Source organism: Lacerta agilis, chromosome 14, assembly GCF_009819535.1.
Source record: "Lacerta agilis isolate rLacAgi1 chromosome 14, rLacAgi1.pri, whole genome shotgun sequence".
NCBI lineage: Eukaryota > Metazoa > Chordata > Lepidosauria > Squamata > Lacertidae > Lacerta > Lacerta agilis.
In genome coordinates this window covers 26,056,500-26,077,766 of record NC_046325.1, presented here as the reverse complement: position 1 = coordinate 26,077,766, position 21,267 = coordinate 26,056,500, and the positions used below count along the sequence as shown (strand labels likewise).

At 41.8% G+C, this 21,267-nt stretch overlaps 1 protein-coding gene across 2 annotated transcripts in view; it reads left to right on the top strand.

The window, feature by feature from the left end:
* Positions 1–21,267, top strand: part of FBXL20 (F-box and leucine rich repeat protein 20) — a 61,649-nt gene that overhangs the window by 11,349 nt on the left and 29,033 nt on the right. Inside the window, exons 2-3 of one of the 2 annotated variants that reach the window (XM_033170901.1) lie at positions 14,150–14,244; positions 15,607–15,668. In XM_033170901.1, the coding sequence (XP_033026792.1) occupies positions 14,197–14,244; positions 15,607–15,668 (110 nt within the window). In that variant the 5' untranslated portion in view covers positions 14,150–14,196. The remainder of the gene's footprint in view (positions 1–14,149; positions 14,245–15,606; positions 15,669–21,267) is intronic. The other variant, XM_033170902.1, reaches the window with a different exon arrangement.

Genomic DNA, 21,267 nt, shown 5'->3' with positions numbered 1-21,267 from the left:
CTGATGGCTAGATCTCTCTATCTTGGGCTGTATTGCTCTAAATATCCACCAGCACAAGGATTTGCCCTTGCACAAATGAACTTCCCATTTTCTCTCCCTGCACAATCAGAAATACTTGCACTAGCAGATCTGTTTAGTTGGCTACGGCCCCATGAGTGTCTGGCTATATGCCACATTGTAGCAATGATTTGCTATTCAAAAGCTGTGTTAAAAAGTATTGTCCAGTATCTGATCATGGGACAAAGGCCAGTCTGACCTTTAACCAGCTGCTGTGTGCTATCCCTGAACAGATTCAGTGGCTTTAGAAGTGTGAACTTGTGGTGGTTAATGGAAAACTGTGGGTTATATATTTATAAAAATATTTGTATGCCACTATTCATTTTTTTTAAAAAAAAATCTAAAGTGGTTTATAACACACACGCACACACCACACACACACATGCAAAACCATGTAAAAAATTGCCAGAAATAATCAGTTAACTATTACAGGAATATGTTTTCTTAATTGTATGCATAAGCATGGTGGCATAGAAAAGTTTTCAGCAGATATTTAAAGGTTAAAGCAGAAGGCACCTGCTGAATCTCTTTTTGGAAGATGATGCTAAAGGCTCAGTGTCATGTCACTGTCAGATGAGCCTCAGCAACTCAGGGGATGATCAGTGACGCTCCTGCAGATGATCTTAGTAATCGAGTTGGGATATTAAGGGTTCAGGCAGTCCCTAAGGTACCTTGGACCTAAGTTGTTCAGGGCTTTGAAAATTAATACAAGGACCTTGAACCTGGCTCAGTTGTAGATGGGCAGCCAGGGCAGATGTTTTAACAATGATGCAGAGCCGTCTCATCCATAGAGGCCGGTGGCGCGGCACGCCAGGGCGCAGGGCACCCCAGGGGCGCCCCGCGAGCCCACCGGCATACCGGGCTCCCCCTCCCCAACCCGCCCCCGCCCCCACGGGCAGGCGGGCTGTAAGCCGCCCGCCCTCGCCTCCCGGAGCCCCAGCTGGAGCGGCGCGAGGCTTTGCGCGACCTTCCAGCACTCCAGCTGGGGCTCTGGGAGGCGAGGGCGGCCGGCTTGCAGCCCGCCCGCCCTCCCGCCGGTGCGCGAGCGCCCGCCCGCCCGCCCCTCATCCTCCGCCCGCCGGAGCGCGGGCGCCCGCTCCAACGCCACGCCTCTCATCCCCGCTCGCCCACCCCCCCTCCCGAGGAGCAGCCAGCACGGGAGGGAGGCGGGCAGAGAGGCGGCAGGCTGGGGGCGCCGAGGGATCGCTGCACCAGGGCGGCCGATCCCTCTAAGACGGGCCTGCAATGATGCCACATGTTGTTGGCCATTTCCTCCATCAGCTGACTGGCCACCACATTTTGCACCAACTGGAGCTTCTGAACCAGGTCCAAGGGCAGCCTCATATAGAAGCATTGCAGTAATCTAGCCTTGTGGTTGCAAGTGCATGGACTGCCATGGTCAGGCTATCCATGTCCAGGAATGGTCATAGCTGGCAAGCAGACCAAGCTGGTAATAATGAGGTGGCAGGAATGTACTTGAACTCACTTGGATGAAAAGTTGTAGCAATGTCAATCAAACAGTCCGGTGAAAGGTTTATTTCCTCACAGTGACAGTGGAGTAGAAATCTGTGGATTTCACCACCACTGAGTGCAAGATTTTGTATAGTTGGGGCTTTACCATTCTGTGTCTCCTTCGCTGGAAGGCTTAACTCATGACCTTCTATGACAGTGTTGCCAAGGTTCTGTGGATAAAATCATTTGCATCCATTCCAAATTGATTCCACCCATTTTTCTGAGTCAACCACATGGGTGTCTGGGTAGGTTTTATTGGAGGAGTTCCAAGTGCTGGCAGCCAAGGATGTGAAGGGAGCTTTTGGATCAGTACATTTGACGTGCCTATCTGACCCCTATCCTTCATGGCTAGTGATAAAGAGCCTGGGGAAGCCAATGTTCAGCTTGCTTTTATGACCAAGAATAATCAAAAAGGCTCTGGCCAAGCAATTCCAGACTCATCAAGATGAGCAAGAGTGGGTAGCACTCTTAAGGGCCGATCCTTTGTATTGTTTTTATTGTTCTGTATTAGTTAACTCTCCCTTTTTTTCAATCGAAAAGCAGACTACATATCCTTTTAACAAACTCATGCTTAGATTGAATGATGGAATGTACACAACCCTAGTATGTTAATTATGTTTTTAAAGGAACATTTTAACCTGTGGAGTGTATTTATCATTTTTAAATACACACACACACACACACACACACACTGGAACCAGGATTTCAAAACCCCATTTAAGTATGTACATCCTCATTCACCATGCTGGCTTAACCTTAGCCACAAAAAGTCAGCCTGAAAAGGAAAGTCTTAAAATGCTTCTGGAAGATGTTCAAGCTCTTACTTTGGCAGTTCTCCAGGAAGAGGGCAGTTGTGAAGATTGTGAAGACTCTTTCCTTTTGTGCCCTTTTCATGCTGCTGCATTGGATCAGATCACTATACAAATAGAAAAAACATCAGTTCATCATGGGAATTGTGGTGTGACATTACGTACAGTATCTTTCATGGGTTAGAATTAATGTTGCTTTATTTCATTATAAATCATTTTCAGTTATTAATAAAGGTAACAGTTTCTCGAATCCAAGTACAAAAATATATATCTAAATTTCATGGGACTGTTTGACCTGAACATTGACAACATTTTGGCACTGGGTTTTTTTTTCTGAAAGAGGGTAGGTGTACCTCACTTGGTTGGTCATGCTTGTCAACTGACCAGCACTTTTAGTCCTTTTATATTCCTCACACTTACAAATTTAGGGAGAATGGCGAAAGAGCTTTGGTTTGTATCCAGCTAGATTATGAGTATACCCATTGAAATTAATGGACCCAAGTATTTTCAGTGGATCTACTCTGTGTTTGACTAGCATTAGATATATCCCTTTCTAACTGTTGTAAAGAGGGTGTTCTCTATGTCCCCAACTCTGCATTTGTGGGATGCTATCTGCAGGGACTTGGTCGGTCTTCCATCTCCAAGCAAATACATTTCTTATTCTGGGCTTTGGGGTAGTGTAAAGTTGTAGAGAAAAGAATATACCCTAGCCAATGGTGGAACCAAAAAGTGCAAAGAAAACTGTCAGAACCCAGAATGCAAAACTCATTTGCATATTGAATGGAGTTATGCTCTCTGTGTTATTGTAAACCATTAGAATAAGTTAACAAACAGAAGGGTGCCTGGGCCGCTTGTGCCTGCTTGTCAGCTAGCTCCTCATTAATCAATGAGGGCTCATGCTGGTTTGCCCCAATAAAAGTGGCCTGTGAAGAGCAGGTCAGGTGGAAGGGGGTCTCTTTTTGAAGGACTACTGTGAGGACTCCTGCTGCTGTTGCTGTCTCCCCCCATTCTGAGGACTGTGGAGAATTCTGCAGGCACCAGGTCCCTGGGCAGGCCCATTGGGAACAGCTGCTGCCCCAGCTGGGCATAGACCAGCTGCTGGGGCAGCGTTATAAAGCCTGCCTACCCTGAATGAACTCCACCTTCCTGACCTTGCAGCCCTGTGGCCCCTCATTGGGGACTGTCACCTTCCCCCCATGAAGACTCCTGCTGCTGTTGGGGGGGAACTGCTGTCTCCCCCATTCTGAGGACTGCTGCTACAGCAACAAACAGGAAGAGGACTGCAAAGATTTCTGCATGAAATGTTTAGCTGGTGATCTATCACGATGTTTAGCTGGTGATATATCGCTATGTTGAAAACCAGATATCGCCTAGCCCTCTCACACATTGTGATTTGCGATATATTGCCAGGTCAAATACAGTGGTACCTCTGGTTACAAACGCTTCAGGTTACGAGCTCCGCTAACCCGGAAATAGCTGCTCCTGGTTGAGAAATCTTGCAGCAGAGTAAAAATATGGAAAGAGATATAATTACAACAAGAAAACAAAACATGTATAAAAGAAGGTAAAGCGAGAGAAAGATGTAAAATTAGAAAACCAGAGTAAAGAAGGAAGGAAGTCCAAAAAACTCGGCGGAGTTTATGCAATATTGTAAACATTTGTATAATGACTGTTGAGTGTTTATTTTCCTTTTGATGAAAATAAAAAGAGTTTGGGAATGAGAACTTTGCCCCAGGATGTGAACGGTAATCGCGCGTCAGAGGCCCCATTAGCAAAACTGCACCTCGGTATAAGAACGGTTTCAGCTTAAGAACGGACCTCCGGAACAAATTAAGTTCGTAACCAGAGGTATCACTGTATTATGAAACAGTTATCACGATGTGAACTTCAAACCAGTTTTGGACGATATATATCTGCTGTTACCTTTTGGTTGGAGTTCCTTACTGCACTGCTCTCAAATTATTCTTCTAAAAGCTGGTGGGTGATTTGGATGAACACTTTCAGTATATTTTTTGTTTTGACTATGGCAGACCAACACGGCTACCTACCTGTAACTTTCAGTATATTTTGTTTTAATAGATTTTTATTGTATGTGGTATGTTACCACTATAAATTGCTTCAGGATTCTTTTTGTGTGTTGCCAGTCATAAATCTAATTAATCTCGTACAGTAGATCAATAAAGTACTAAGATTACTCCTTAGACCTGTTGCCCAACCTTTTCCTTTTCTAATTGCTACTGTGTGCCCATCTCTCAGTTGGACAACATTCCTGTCTTGCTTGTGAAATACAGGTTGCATTCCTTATACACAGGGATTGCTTAATGCTTTGTACAATACTTTTACTCATCTTGGTTCTTAAATAGCAGGAGAGTTCACACCATTGTTAGAACACCTACTAGAAGCAGCAATGCTCCGACACCAATATAGTTTGCATATCTGTGCTAGTGTTCTGGTATTCTGAATTGTTAATAGCACTCCTTCAGATCTTCTGGGTATCCCAGAGGAGCCAGTGTTTGTGTGGACAGTTGTTGCATTCAGAATGACTAGTCCCACAATAGCAATGGGGGTAGGGAAGAGAATGGATGAGTGTTACCCCTATAAAAATTGGCAGTATGCTGTAATGGATAGACTGTTGGGCTTGGTCTATGGGGCCTTTGTTCACATCCCTTTGCAGTCATGAGGCTTAGTGAGCAGCTTTAGACAAGGCATTATTACTTGGCCTGACCTAACTCTCAGTACGGCTGTGAGGATAAAATAGGATAATCTCAAAGTACTTGAAGCGGGAATGATTCACAATTTTGATACATACTTTTCACCACCCCAATAACTATATGTATTTTCTTTTTGTCACAGGAGTGGAAATATTCTTCCTTAATGTTTAACTGTGATCTGGGGTGAATGTTAAAGGAGAACTCTTGGGCAAATTTTGTGGAGGGTTTGAAACAAAGCAGGGGAGATTACAACCCTCTAAGTCAGCCTTTTTTGTGGTGGGTGGGTGGGTGTGGGTTTTTTAGGGTGAGCAAAAACCATTGGCCTTTGTTTTGCTCTTGTGAATTACATTTTCACCCATAAGACCCTGAGATCTATCTTGCATGATGATGTTAGTTTCTCACAAGGACTTCCAGGTTAAAAAGAGATAAATTGCAACAGCTTTCTCTCTCTCTCTCTCTCTCTCTGCTTGTTACTACACGCTTATATGTTACCTAGGACAAGAAGTTCAGGATTCCCACTGTCTTGTGGTTGTCTACTCAGGAGCAGGCGAACAGCCAGCTGAATTCCAAGTGTCTTGCTTGGCAACTTCATCCATCTCCCTCATGTTTTACCAGGCATTTTAACAGCCAGCAGTGGAGCATTGGTTGGGACAACCAACCTCTGAGTGTGTTAACAAACCAGCACAGCTCAGAAATCCAGTTAAGCAGTTTATTCAAAAGGTGTATCAGCAGCGGAGGGTGGTGGAGAAAAATTGAGTATGTGCAATAAAAATGAAAATACCAGAATATTGGTCTAACTGGTCGGGCTGGACGATATCAGCTTTTCAACATTGTGGTGTATTGTCAGCCAAACATTGAGGTTTGACAGTATACCACAGTGTTGAAAAAACAATGCATTGGCCTCTGCCTGCGAGACACCGGGTGAAACTTCCTCAGCTCTCACCTCAAAAGCTGAGGCGGTTTCACCCAGGCTCACGGGCTATTGAGCTATCCACTATGACTGCAATGTTTTGTTCCTTGTCCGCCACCTCCAATTCAGACCCCATGAGCGTATATGTGAAATTAATTTTTTGGCCCCAACAAGCATCAAGATGAATAAAGGACTGTTGGCAGCATTCTGCTACTAAGGGCTCTTAGCCCAGGTGGACACAGGCAGATAGCTCTGAGCAGACAGTGCCAGGGGTTGCACATAGCTGCGGGGAATGGCTAGGGGCTCTAGGATGATGTGGGTGGTGGGTGGCTGACATAGTATTAACTATTACTCAGCTTCCCTACAAACTTCCTACAGCTTGTGTATTGGCAACTTGGTTGGATTCAGTGGTATGCCCAACTCTAGTAGATGGAAGCTGAGTAAACTCTGAGTTTTTTAAATAGAAAACAGGCTTAAGGGTAGGCCAGATCTGTGCCACAGTTTTCGCCTGACTCGCTTTCTCTCTTTTTCCTTCCCGGGTTGTTCCCCTATGTTGGCTTATTGAGGGTAGAAGAGTGAGTGGCTTAAAGTATTTGGATCTGGGTTTCCCCATTGAAATGCCAGTATTCAATCTGCTCTACAACACTGGGCCTGAATTGCTTGTTGTTCCCAAAGAATTAACAACATGGAGCAAGCAGGGCAATGGCTCAGGAGTTGTAAGGTGCTTCATGGATTCTTCCCTCATCCTTTTCTTTTCTTTTTTCTAATCATTTTAATTAGTTTTCCAATAAAAACACCCAATTAAAAAAATCCATCAAGTTATAACCCAATTAAAAATAATAAACTTAAATTTAAAAACAGTCAAATTACAATCCAAATTATTAATTATTAATTTTGGGGGGGCTTCTCATAGTCTGGACTTCTGAAGTATATCTCCAATATTTTCATTTCTGCCGCCTTCTTGTTGTTCTCATATTTTCCACATTCCGATCTTGATGCTTTAAAGTTCCCCATCCCTGGCGATTCTCAATCATGTCAAAAATCATTTATCCTTTCATCCATCGGGTACAGCTTTATTTGTGTATATATATTTTTTCAACTGTCTATTTTCCAGCACAGCTTTTCCTGACTTCATTCCAATCTTTCAATCCGGGCTGTTTTCCAAGCCTGTCATTTGAAGTTTAATGACACAGTAATTCCCAAGTTTTTAAATTGTTACTGTTCACGATAATTTCCCAATGTTAAATTGTTAAGCATACTGTTTGCAATATTGCAATGTAAATGAACTGTATTCCACAGATATAAGTCATTTGGCGATCAATCAGCTTTCCCGGACACCACACAACCCCCCCCCCGGGCCCTAGAAGGGGGGTTGCTAGACATCCATCTAGCCTTCTCTCTCACTCATAATGAAGAAATTCTGCAAACAGATGCACTGTATGTTATCCCAAGTTGTTATCTCAAGTCATTATAAAGTCAGCTAACAAGTATTTCCCATTTCCCTCAAAAAAGGAAGGAATTCTCATTTTTCCGTGCTGCGTCATACTAACAAGCGCCATCTTGTTTCTTCTTTTATCTTTATCAAGTCTAAGTAAAGCTGCACAGTTGAATACTTAATTAAAAATAGAAGTCCATCTGTACTCCAGTTTAAAAAATAAAAAATAAAAAAACAATAGGTTTCTTAATGAGGCTTGGCATAGAAAAACAATTGTAGGTATAGAAAAGAAGAAAAAAGAACATACCAATTACCTCCATAAATCCAAGCACCATGATGAGAATCTCTTTGAAGTCCGAACTTAAACACCAGGGACTGTGCAATTCTGCAGATTTTTTCAGTCTTCTTCAGTCCAGACTATGTCTGTTTATTGTCCAAATCTAATTATTTTATCAAACAGATATTTCCAGCTTGTGAGAGTGACTTCGGAGAGTGCCAGTCGTGCCGTGCTCAGGACCCAGCGTCCTGCCTCTTGCACCTTGATGCCAACTGACAATCCTGGACAATCTGCGGGTCTACGAGACAGTCCTCCCCCACCCTGGGGAGTCTGCCAGGGCTGATTACCCCCATATCAACCCTGAATTATTGGCACGGCTGAGGTCCGATCGTGTGGGAGTCAGCCATTTCTCACCGCCGGAAACAGGAAGCCCCTGTTTCCCTCATCTTTTTTTGACCTTCTTGTGGTTGCTGCCCAATACACACACCATAATTTCAAGAAGCCTATGGAAGTTGCAGAGAAGGGGTTTGGTATCAGTGTTAGAAACTGAGATATGAAAGCTAGGAGCTAAATGGCACCTTAAACCTACGTTGTAGGCACAACAACAGAATGCGTAGGCACACTTTTTTATAACAAGAACACAAAGCTGAAAACTAATGAACTGCAGCTAAAATATTGTGTTCATTTTTCAAATGGTCCTTCCCCTGCCCACCCCACTAATATTCTTAAGAATATTAAGTCTTCAGAGAGTAGCTGGAAGTGGGGAGGCATAAAAATGTCCTCCTTTCCTTCCACTCTGCAGTTTTACTCTGAAATCTTTGGCACATTACTGCGCCCAGAGCTCAGAAACTGCTCATGCTAATGAAATTCTCTGTTGCAAAATGTGCCCAGAACAATGGGAGTTTCGAACACTCTTTGGTATATGTAATCAGCCATCCATCAGTTCCTGTTCCTCGGGCCTAATAACACCTGTGCTTGGAGCAGATATCATAGGCCCCAGACTTTCAGTGATTGTGTTCATGAGTGTGGTGGCTGTAGCAGTCTGCAGATACACATTTCCCAAAGAGAACACAATTTATAAAGTGAGCTGTAAAAAGGAAAGTGAAGAAAAGAAAATAGAAGTCCCTGGACAGCAGGAAAGCTTCTAAAGAAAGCTCACCCAGTCTGAACTGTTTGTATTAATTATAAATTCCTGTGGACAATATTCTCCATACAGCTCCTTCCAGAGGAATGGTGGATTTTAAAATACAATTTGTGGAAGAACTATTTCAGCATCATAAACAGAAATATAGAATCTTGTTATTCCCTGTGTGCATGTTGAGTGGCTAATAGCAGGCAAAATGTATTTTAGTTTTTTTAAGACTTCTAGTCCAAGCCAATTCCTAAGGCTCAGGATGGGTTATAGTTAGTGATTTAAGTGTCACATGCAAATTATAATAATAATTTATTATTTATACCCCGCCCATCAGGCTGGGTTTCCCCAGCCACTCTAGGCAGCTTCCAACAGAATATTAAAATACAATAATCTATTAAACATTAAAAGCTTCCCTAAATTAAGTTCTGGTACGGGCACAACACTGGTTCCCTGCAAACCATGATCTGTAAATCAGGAACCAGCATATTCCATCCCTTCCCTTGTTGACTTAGCTGTGGCTTATATTTCACTGATTCAGTTAGGATGTGTAAAACTACTTCAACCTCTCGTTTCAAATCCTAGTTAGCAAGAGAACCCTGATTAGATGGAAGCATGTGTCCCCAAGGCTATGCTCCTCTTTTGCAGACCATGTGCATTTCCCTTATATTTTCTGAATGTAAGAGTAGGGGAAACCAAGCAATAACTTCATTGATCTCGGATGTTGCAATTTGTACATGGTGGAAGAGGCAGTCTCTTTTTGTACTCAACGGCGAAAGAGATTATTAGTTTGAGTTTATGGCAGCAAGAATAAGCATGGTTGCTCTTTTGCGACTGGTACTCCATGGTAGGATTTAAGTTTGGCAAAAATATGCAAGCTATTTTATGGTCTGATGTCTACCATGCTCATTCTGGGTGAAAGGCCTCTTCAACTCAATGTATTTCTGTATATGCCCAGGATACCTTGTATTTCACTTGTATCCTTTCAGTCTATAAATATTTTGGAGTGTTTGGAAGTTCTCTTTGAAGTAAAAGATATAGATACTGGAACTGGAATAAAAAATGGATCACAAAAGTGTTTTAGCTGTTCTGCATCTGCAATGCACTTGACCCAGCATCTCAGGAAAACTTTTGCAGCAAGAGAGTGTTACAGTGGAAAACTATTTACTTATAATTGACTAGAAATATATATTAAAGTTAGTTTAAGAGAGCGTAAAGAACATAAGCATTCAATTCTGATTTTTATTATGCTTTAATCTTCTTGTATGGGCCACCCTAGTTGATGCTACAATGCAAGGATGGGGAACCTTAGACCCTCCAGGTGTTGTTTGACTCCCATCAGCACCTCCAAGCATGGCCAATAGTTGAGAGTTGTAGTCTAGTAACATTTGAAGGGCCAACGATTAGCAATCCCAGCTATAATACAAGTTTCCACACCCTTTCTGTCTCTTGGGAGAGGTGGCTTGGCCCCTGGTTCACGGAACTGAAAAGCAAGCAGTATCATGACATGAGAGAGAAGCAGGAGAAGTGCAGGCCATGCCAAGGCCAGCCTGTGGATTCTCATATTTTCCTGGAATCCAAGAGTGCTATTAACTCTCCCTGCCTGTGGTACCTGTCGTAGGCTGCTTGAAAGGTTATTGGGACAGGTACTAAAATATGCCTTTAATTTCTCTTATGATCACATGCTTTTTGAAAACTCAGAAGTCTCTTTGCTTCTGATTTCATGGCCCACTCTCACCATTTTTCTTCCCTGGACACTGACTTGCACAAATTTTAAGAGTTTGGATATACTAGGTCCTGCCCTATATTTAAGTTCTGTTTCTGTTACTTAACTAGGCTCTTAAACATCTTCCAGAATGCTATAAGCTGTAACGGTTCATCCACAATGCCCCCCATTAAAAACAACAAAAACCTTAGAAGAATACCCCCACATCTGTATGTGCCAGCACAAAGCTGCAATGCTTTTTTTCAGCTCCAGCCCATGGAAAGCTCTCAGACCAGATCTCCTTTGCAACCTTGTCCTTTGGAATAATTCCTTTACAATGTCAAGGTCTTCTTTCCAGACTAGCAGTTTCTGCTGGTTGCTGATTTTGGCATTGATTCTTTTAATCATAAGGGTTTGTGTGAGCTTTCTTTTCTTTTTCTTTTTCTTTTTTTTAGGAAATAAAGTCCTGATTCTGTCTCAGCTGAGAAGCAGCTGAGTTTGCCAGCAAATCAATATCTGTTCTGACCTTGCTTGAGCCAGGCAACTACCTCACACAGCGAAGAAAGAGACCATAGCCAGTGGCAGGGCACGTCTTTGCATACAGAAGGTCCCATGTTTAATCCTTGGTATCTCTGGTTATGACTGGGAAAGATTCCTGTCTGAAACTCTGGAGAACTACATCTTCCATTGTGAAGACAGATGCAAAGAATTCATTCAGCTTCTCTGCAGTTACATTTCCTCCTGAAGCACACATTTGACTCATTTGTTATCCAACAGCTATGTATTTTAAAAATGTTTACATGTTGGCCTCTTTATGTTTTTAACAAAGTGTTCATCAAATTCTTTTTTTTTATATCCCTCGTGGCCTCACACAACTCTTTTGCTAAAGTTTATGTTCCTTTTTGTTCTTCTCATTTGGACAGAACTCCATGTTCTGAAGGAAGTCCTCTTACCTCTAATAGCTTCCATGGCTATGCTCATTAACTATGCTGCCATCCTTTTGGCCCTGGTGGTACCTTTACTGATCTGCATTGTACATTCTAGCCAATCTGTTATTGTGGTTTTAAACAGCCCCAAACCATTCTGGAGAGATTTGACCCTCTTGACTTTGCCGTTCCACTGTCTTATAAGCAACCCCTCATTTTTTGGGGAAGTTTCCACTTTTGAAGTCATGTTGGACTTTCTTAGCAATTGTCCACTTACATAGCACTGTGTTCCAAATTGGTTCATCAACACATCTCACACAAGGTCTTGGGCGCCACTTAAGTTGAGGGTTGCCATCTCTGTGGTCAGTTCCAGGACCCAAACTGTTTTAGGGCAGAGTCGTTTAGGGCAGAGGTAGGCAACCTAAGGCCCATGGGCCAGATGCGACCCATGGGCCTTCTCAATCCGGCCCATGGATGGTCCGGGAATCAGCGTGTTTTTACATGAGTAGAATGTGTGTTTTTATTTAAAATGCATCTCTGGGTTATTTGTGGGGCCTGCCTGGTGTTTTTACATGAGTAGAATGTATGAGTAGAATGTATGAGAGCCAGTGTTGTGTAGTGGTTAAGAGCGGCAGACTCGTAATCTGGTGAACCGGGTTCGTGTCCCCGCTCCTCCACATGCAGCTGCTGGGTGACCTTGGGCTAGTCACGCTTCTCTGAAGTCTCTCAGCCCCACTCACCTCACAGAGTGTTTGTTGTGGGGGAGGAAGGGAAAGGAGAACGTTAGCCGCTTTGAGACTCCTTCGGGTAGTGAAAAGCGGGATATCAAATCCAAACTCTTCTTCTTCTTCTTCTTCTTCTTCTTCTTCTTTTATTTAAAATGCATCTCTGGGTTATTTGTGGGGCATAGAAATTTGTTCATTATTATTTTTTTCAAAATATAGTCCGGCCCACCACATGGTCTGAGGGACAGTGGACCGGCCCACAGCTGAAAAAGGTTGCTGACTCCTGGTTTAGGGTATCTGGAAATTTTACCTCTTGGTTGTGATTGGGTGTATGAATGCTCCAATCTGTGAGGGTAGTTGAAGTTGGCAGTTATTATGACACTTCTTCCTTTAGGTGCCCCCTAAGTCTCCATCTCAAGGTCACCCTGGGCATTTTAGTTGGGAGGGGGTGATCATACATCCCCTGAACTAAATTAATCAGTGATCTTGAACTCTTGTGTTCTCTTTGATACCACCTCCAGTACAGCCTTCCCTGAGGTCCTAGGATTGAATGCAATCCTCCAAACCCTTTTAGTTGCCTCTTGGGACTTTCCCTAGATCTTGCACACACACCCCTCGCTTGAGTTTTTGTGTCTGTCCTTGGACTCTGTTAATGCCTCTTGCTCTATGAAGCATAGAGGTGGGTGGGTGAGTAAGTGTAGAAACTACCTGACTGTACAAAGGTAACATATACATTCATTTCTCTGCCTTTTTTTGTGTGTGGCCCCAGCCAGCTCTGGCATGTGGCCCCCAGAAAGTTGCCAGAAAGGAATGTACCCTTGAGCTGGAAAAAAAATTCACATCCCTGCAGTAGTTTTATCCAGATATAACTGTGCCCCACTGGTTCTCTCCATTCCACTAGTTTTACTTTATGTCTGCTATAGCTATGTTCTTCTGTTAAGCACTGCTGCCCACTCATCTTGGCCTTGACTCCAGGGAGAAGGATTCCTCTTGACTAAATTGCATGACCTAGTTTCTGCAGAAGTGACATGTAATAAATGGTTGGAAGCTCATACCTTATAAAGATGATTGATTAGCTGTAAGCAAACTTGCTTACCTGGGTGCCACTGAAGTAGATATAGCTGTGTTACATCTGGTGCATCAAGACAGAGTATGAGGTGAGGCTTCTGCTTGTAGAGATTCTTCTCAGTATATATATTTTTTTAAATTACAGCTTCTGTGGGGAAAGTAGCAACCTGTTCTGCTGCTTGGTAATAAATGGGGTAATAAATAGAGCAGTGGACTTTGAACCTGGCAGACCTAGCATCAAGCAGTGTTCAGTTCTGACAGCTCCTAGTCTGATCAACCTCAACGATTTATGAAGGGTAAAATAAGAAGATACAGCAAGACCTAACCTGAGCTTTTACATGAGGAAGAGAGCAGAACAAAACTTGGGTGCTGATTTTTTTACTGGATGGGGTGCAGTCTGCATTGCACCTGTGTTCTTTCCTCAGATCTTTAAGCACTTTAAAGAGGGAAAGTTCTGATGCTCTCCTTCCTTCTGGCAATTGACCCCTCTCTCAATAAGTTTTCCTGTAATAAAGAGTGAAAGGCCCGAGGTCACCCAGTGAATTTGGTGGGTATTTGAACCCAGGTCTTGCAGCCCAAGGGCAAGACTCTATCCTTAATAGAGAATTCTTCATTTAACTTTTTACATACTCAAACATCATAGTAAACTGGGTGTGGGGTTTCTGTTGTTACTCTTTGGCTATTATTGAACTCCAACGCACATGTACCCCAGCTGACATGGACAATGGCCAAGGATGATGAGAGCAGGAGGTCTGAATTGGCAAAATGTGGCTGGTGTCTTGACTCCAAACCATGATTTACAAAGCCCTTTCAAAGTGTGGTTTCAAATCACGGTTTGGAGGCAAGGTGCTAACCCAAGTTTTCTCATTTGGCTATTAACAGCAAATATAAGAGAACCAGGAAGTGGATGAGGGAACCGTGTGTCAGGAATGAGCCCATGGTATGTGCTTTCTGAACTGGGCCTCCAATTCTGTCAGGTGAGCAAACCATTTTCTGGGATTTTCTTGGGTTGGTGGGGCAATTTTTAGGAACTGGCATCAAAATTCTAGGTAACTGATGTGGTTATATGTTGATAACTCTCTTTTTTCCCAGCCTTTCACAAATGCTGCCTACCTGCAGTGTAACTCTATGGAAACAGTGTTCCTATTTGTCTATTCCTGCAAAGCCATAACCACAATGCATAGATTACCTGTATGTTCACACATAAAAATGCTTGGCGTGCTGGGCTGTTTAAAACCCAAAGCAAATAATTCTTGTTCCCCTGCTCTCTTAAGCCAGGTTGTGTCTTTTACATGCCAGTTGAAATCTTAATACATACTACACATGGATTTTTTTAAAAAAAATCCTGATTTCTATGACTGGTGAAGTCATATGTGCTGGCCCACTACTTCAGTTCTTGGCCCTGTTTGCATACTCCTTCCTCTTTGTGTAGAAATCTGAACTGTTATGGTATGTCTGTTGTGGCTTCAGAGAGATCTCCAAGTGAAGAGTGTACGTGAATGTGGTATTGATGGGGATACAGATGCTGAGAGAAACATGTGGCTGTTAGCTGATGTATGCCCAGCAAACTTCCTCTGGTTATGCCAACTTTCCATCTTTGGAGTGCAAAGTCCAAATGCCAAAGAAATGCCCACACTACTGAGTTTACCATCAGCCAGCTCCCCTCCACTATAGTGACTACACAGTTTCCTGCATTCCTATTTATATATCGCCATTCTTCCATATTGGAATACAAAATAAGCGTACATAGGGTTCCCAGACATTTTTCCATCCAGGCACTGACAGGACCCAGACCTTTTTAGCTTCAGCATGATTTACTACACCATATGCTCTGAGAAATGGTTTATGACATGAAATCCTGAAGAGCTCAGTTTGACAAATGCTGGTGGATTACTACTGTTCATTGGGGTTATTATTTGCCAATTGGGGGGTCTGTGTATTTGGAATTTGCATTTGGAATTCTGATCCATTCCTTTCAGTCTGTATCTGGCTGTTGCACATCCACATAATCCAGCAGGAAAGAGGGAAACACTTGAGGGTTGCGGGGAGGCATATGGTGTATGGCCTGTTACTGAGAAACCAAAATAAACTGTCATATTATTCAGGCTAGTTCATTTAGAGTTCAACACAACCCCAAATGTTCAGTGTGAGTTGCACTATATTTTAATACCAGCCTTTTAAAATAAACATGCAAGGCACTATGTCTTCTTCAAATGCCACCTTTTCAGATTCCCTCAAAAATAGTTTTCCCTTATGAAGTTGCCATGCTCCCCCAAGTTTGTAAGAGATAATGATCCACACAACAGGGTAAATGTATGTTGTTGCTTTCTCTATTGCAGATGTTCTCAAACAGTGATGAGGCTGCAATCAACAAAAAACTTCCCAAAGAACTGCTGCTTCGGTAAGTCACCTTTTGGCTTGTGCAAGGCTAGGAGTTTTGGTAATAGCTGAGTGAGCAGAGACCATAGTTGACTATAAGTGAATAAAATTGGTAAATTCAACAAATTCTGAAGGTGGTGCAGAATTATGCAAACACCTCCCAAATCTCTTAATCTGTCAATCAGGCTAGTTTTACTGAGTGTAGTCACTGGTTATGCCATGCAGAATCAACAGGCATTAGGAACCTAAATATGGTATATTGATATGTGCCTTGCCACTACCGCTTCCTTAAGCAATGAGAAGTTCAGGGACAGTATTATGTGGTTTGGTTTTCTTTGACTGAAAAAAGCACAGGAGACTATGGGGTCTTTGTAATAATCTATTTACCAATATGCAACAGTGTATTGGAAACAAGCAGACTCCTAAAAAGAAAGGCAGCATGACTGCTAATCTGCTTTAGATTCCCAAAGAGAGCAACTGTGGTCAAGGTGCTTCAGTTTGAGCCAACTCAAAGCTCAAAATTTTCAAATCTTTGAATGAGGAAATTAAAACTTACTTTATAGATTTTTACACCACTGCCATCAGCTTCCAAATGCAAGGGGGTTCGTTTTCCAGCCATTCAGGATGGTTAATATTATCGTGTTGTTTTTAAGTTCCTGACCATCCTTTAGTGGTCTGTAGCCAGTAATAACTGGTTGACTGAGAGTTTGACATGGATGTAATTTTAAAGATTTACCCTGTCTTTATCTTCTGAAGTTTTATTAGATTTGATTGCTAGCAGTTAGATGCAGTTGTTAATAATAAACTTGTATTGAAGCTAGAACTTGACCACTGGTTTACTGTTGGAACTACAAATGGACTAATCAGTCTGTGACACTTCACATGTGTTCACTTGCTTCTTTCCAGTTTCCACATTGATCTGCATTTTTTTAAAAGATCTGCATGAAAATTTGCATCTCTCAAAACACTCATTTCTAAATGCATTTTCTTGCACAATGCACATTCTAACAAATATTGGTACATTTTTAGAGCTAAGGACAGCATTGGAACATTAGGAAAGTGAGTGTAAAATTGTTGAAACTAAATTCTGAACTGCACATTAGTCTGGGAGGTGTCAGAATTCATAAATATGGGATTCCTCAAGCAGCCCTAGTTGGAACTATCGTGTCTCTTCTGCTGCACATACAAGGTACCTGAAGATGTCACACAAATAAACTCAGGAATTAAGTATACGCATAGCCTAAAGAGCAAACGAAGAAAAATGTTTATTAGTGGTATATAATATTTTGTTAGCTTTTGTTAATGCAAATAGAGGAGGGATGGGAAACATTTCCTATTAAAGTTGACACTGGAAATCCATTGTAAAGATGCAGAGCTGTGGCATATTGGCAGATTCTAAAACTATTGAATTAACACACATTCATGCTATTTTCATACTTCCTAGTGGATGTTATTCACTCATCCTACAATTCTCATTTTCAAAAATCATGAACTACGTGTGAACTGATAGGAGGAGTTGAGTCAATCTCTCAAATCTTGATTTATGGATTGTATGCTCTATTCTACTGCCTCAAATTTGATTCTTTCAAGTCAGTGACAGATACTATATTCCTTATGAAAGTGTGAAAATAGTAAAGGGACAGCTATATACTTACTATGTTCAACCTACCATCTTGTGACTCCAACCTGTCTAATCTTCCATTGGGCTTGCAGATTGTATCAGTTTTACCTGCCTCTTTGCCGACTAATTTCAGCAGTTTTTTTAAGGTGGCTTGTATGTGTGCATACCAGTGAGCAGTAGCAGGTACCTGCTTAAGTGTAAAGTGGTGGACTCTAACGTTAAACGTGAGATAAAAGAACCAGTAAAACAAACTTGCCAATCCAGTTAGCTCAGGTTACAGACATAATAGATCAGCGATAGGCTGCTTTACATTGTTACAGCTAGTTTTAAAGGTTGTGACATCATATACTGGCTGTAAGATAGCATCACTTGGCCTTTCTCTCCATCTAGCAGAATGGTCAATACCTAAAGCTTACTTACTGATAATTTAGTTCTTAAATATTGGATTCTGTCTCCCAGACTTTTGGAGCTGGTTTCTGGGAATTTCAAACATTTTCCCAACCTCTCTGCTAGTACAGTGTACAAAAACGTTAGGTGATTAAAGTTATCTCTGGTTTCTTGAACTTTAGCCCACATTGCGGATCAGGGGGATAGAAGGTTTGTTTATTTTGGATATGGAAGATCAACTTAGCAGTGAAGCATATCAGACTAGCCTTCAGCAAATCACACACTCTGAGCTGAATCTTCACATAGTTGCTTTGAGGATTTGCTAAGTATTGTAACTTGCCTGAAGCTCTTCAGATATAAATAATAAAACTGTATTTTCATATATTTCCATTGCTGGATGTTTGTTAATCTGCATACTGATCATAGGGGTTTTGGTCTTGCAGGCCCCACAAAAACACCCCCGTTTACTCATGTATTTGTATATTACTTGCCCAACTTTGTGTTATGAGGTTATTGATCTACTTTGTTTTACCAAAAACTTGGGTATGGCCATAGGGTCAACAGTTACCTGCGTTTTCACACTAGCAAGCCATTTGCTTGCAGTTGGGGAAGGTAGGGACAATTGAGACTAACCCGATTGTATCCTTCATAGCCTAATTGTGTGGTTAAATTTTAGTTGTTAACTTAATGTGTTTTAGAATCCTCCTGAAAAATGTTCATTGGATTTCTTTACAATCAGAGAATTCAGATATTCAGGAGTATAACTGACTCCTTAGAAATAATCAGTACATGAGTTATCCTGTTTTATCCTCGCAACTCTAGAAGGCTGCATACACGGAGAGCAGATACTTGAACCCAAATCAAAGTCCACTACTCTGCTGTAGTCTAGCTCTCATATAAATCCGTCATGCAGTTGGCAGACTTATTAGGGAAAGCTGCATACTCGAGATTACATAGAGTTGCCATGGAATGATGCTTCCCTTAAAGGCAAAATGTAGATAAGCCCGGAGACCTCTTTACATCTAAGGAATGTGTATAGAAGCAAGCTGTTGCTTATGAAAGCTTTGCCACAATAAAATGATTAATTTTAGAGGTATTGCAAGCCACTTCTTATTTATTTATTTAACAGCAGATTAATATGGCTATCTTTCTGGAATTCCTCCTGAGAAGCTGAGTTCTGCATTCAGGGTTCTGCCAAACTTTGCTCTTGGGAACAAACGAGGAGGATCGAGTTTATAAAAAGTTAAACTATAAGCAAGAGTTTTGAGAACTGGAAAATTTCTGTTATGCATACTGCGAAAATTCATTAATGCACATTGGCAGGGCAGCCTTTGAAAGGGAGTCTTATCAAGGGGACAGGCTTATAAATGGGCATCAGTTTCTGTCAGACAAAGGCTGGTGTGTTTTCATACAGCCCTGCTGTGTAAGTTCTTGTTCCCTCATTCCTTCATTCCAAAGAATGTCCTGACGTCTCATGTACGGGGGTGTTGAGTGAAAAGCATTATTTTTCTCCCATTGAGTTGCAGTAGTGTGGACAACAGGTTGGCTTCTAATCATGATGACTTTGCACTACATTGTGTCTGACACTGGAGTTTTGTTTGCCCTTTCTGCTGCCACTTCATCATGCTCTGGCAACACAAGGGAGGAAAATAGGGGATAGGAGTACCATGCCAACACTGTTTGTTTTTTCTCGCTCTAACTCTTTTGTACACTACACACACACACACACTCAACACAGATGGCAGCCACATAAATGTGCAGTGGTAAAGAAGGAAACACAATATCATAACATTTGATGAGTTATGGTGCTAGTATTCAAACGGATCTGGAACCTGTTTGCTTTCCAGCACACCTGAGAACTAGAGGACAACTGTGTTGTCAGTCCATTAAATGTAGGCCAGCGCTTAGACCTGAACAGTGGCATCCATCCCTTCGTAAGAGATCATGTTGCAATGGTTCCTGCTCCCTTACCATAGGCACTTCTTCAAGCCATGCAGCACTTTTCTATAATGATTATTTTTGTCACTTCTTATTCTTGTGAGAAAGCTTTTTGTTTAATCTAGCCTTGTGGAAAATTGCAATAATGTAGCCCTCAATTAATTTTTGCCTTCCTTCACATACCTATCAGTAACAGGGCAGTTTGGGTGGGTTTGGTAATTTGCTCACTTGGAAAATAATGGTTTATCTGTTTGGGCAAATTATTCATTTTTTTCTTCATATGGAGGACTATCTCCATATTTAGTGTATAGCCATTTCAGAAGATTTTAATTATGGGTGTTTGTTTAATTGTTTGGCTGACTGTTTCGCATATGGTCTGAGGAATTGGAATTCCCAGTTAGAGGGACAAGAGGGGTTGGTGACTGCTCCAGTTTTCAAGGAAATCCTATTTTTGTGTCTGTTTGCCCTCGGCCTTAAAGGCTAGTTTTTTCTTTTGTTGCTTAAGTATTTGTTGTTTAATCTCAACCTGATTGTATCTCTGGGGGATTGGTTTTGTTTTTGGAGATGGCTGGGAAGCTATGTTTGCATTGGAGAAAGAAGAGGGAGTCATTCCCATTTGTCAGTGTGGTGAGCAAAAGTGAATATATAGCAGTGCTATTAAAACAGGTGAGTCCAAGGAAAGGCTAGGCTCATGCTTAAGAGGTGCCACACAGTGGGACAACATGTTCATTGAGCTATCCACTACTACCCCAAGGTCTCATTCCTTGTCAGTCACCACCAGTTCAACATCCCACATGACTGTAGATATGTCACATTAAGATGATTATCATTTTTTTGCCCCTACATGCATCACTTTACACTTGTTTACACTGAATTTCATTTACCATTTTACTGCCCATTCACTCACTAAGACTGTTTGTTTCAAAAAAATAGCATTCAAAATTCGTCACCGCCCATTCTCACACAAAGATTTACAGCAATATGTTGTCATTGCTAGAAAGTTCAGTGCTCTTGGTTTCAAATGTATGATCCAATGCACCCTATGAAGAGCTTCTGCCTGTATAGTTGTCCCTTGGGCTCTGTTTGTTCTATTGTGGCTTCCTGCAGTGCCCAAGAAGCAGTTTTCAAAACTGACAGGAATTTTGGAGAGCATTCAGTCTCCAGTGCAGGATATAAGGAGGTGTAATAATCAGAACAGGAAACTGGGAAAGCCCATTGATTTCTTTGAATTCCAGGCAGGGGTGTTTTTGATTTTTCCATTTTTAGTTTCAGTTAATATGTTCTTTATTTTTGAGGGATTTGTTGCTTCCGTTTACTGGGTTGCTGTAGTTATGTAAAATTGCTCATTTTGAAGGGGCAAGTATTTGCACACACCAAGGCTTTATGGAACCTTTCTGCAGCTCTTTGTGGTTTGGCTAGCAATCCCAGAAATTATTTTTCCCCCTCCTTTAAATATACAAAATTAGGACTAGAAAATGCTTGTCCAATAAAATAAGTCCCTTCATCAGCCAGTGATAGTTGGGGTGCAACATTTGCTTTTCTCCCCCTTTGGATTCTACCCGTGGGTAAGGACAAAAAGATTACTCTTTACATCTAGAGCCATTGGAGAGAAAGAGTAAGTTCTTACCTCAACTTTCACCTTCATATACGTCTCTTGAAGCTGTGGTCTGGAACA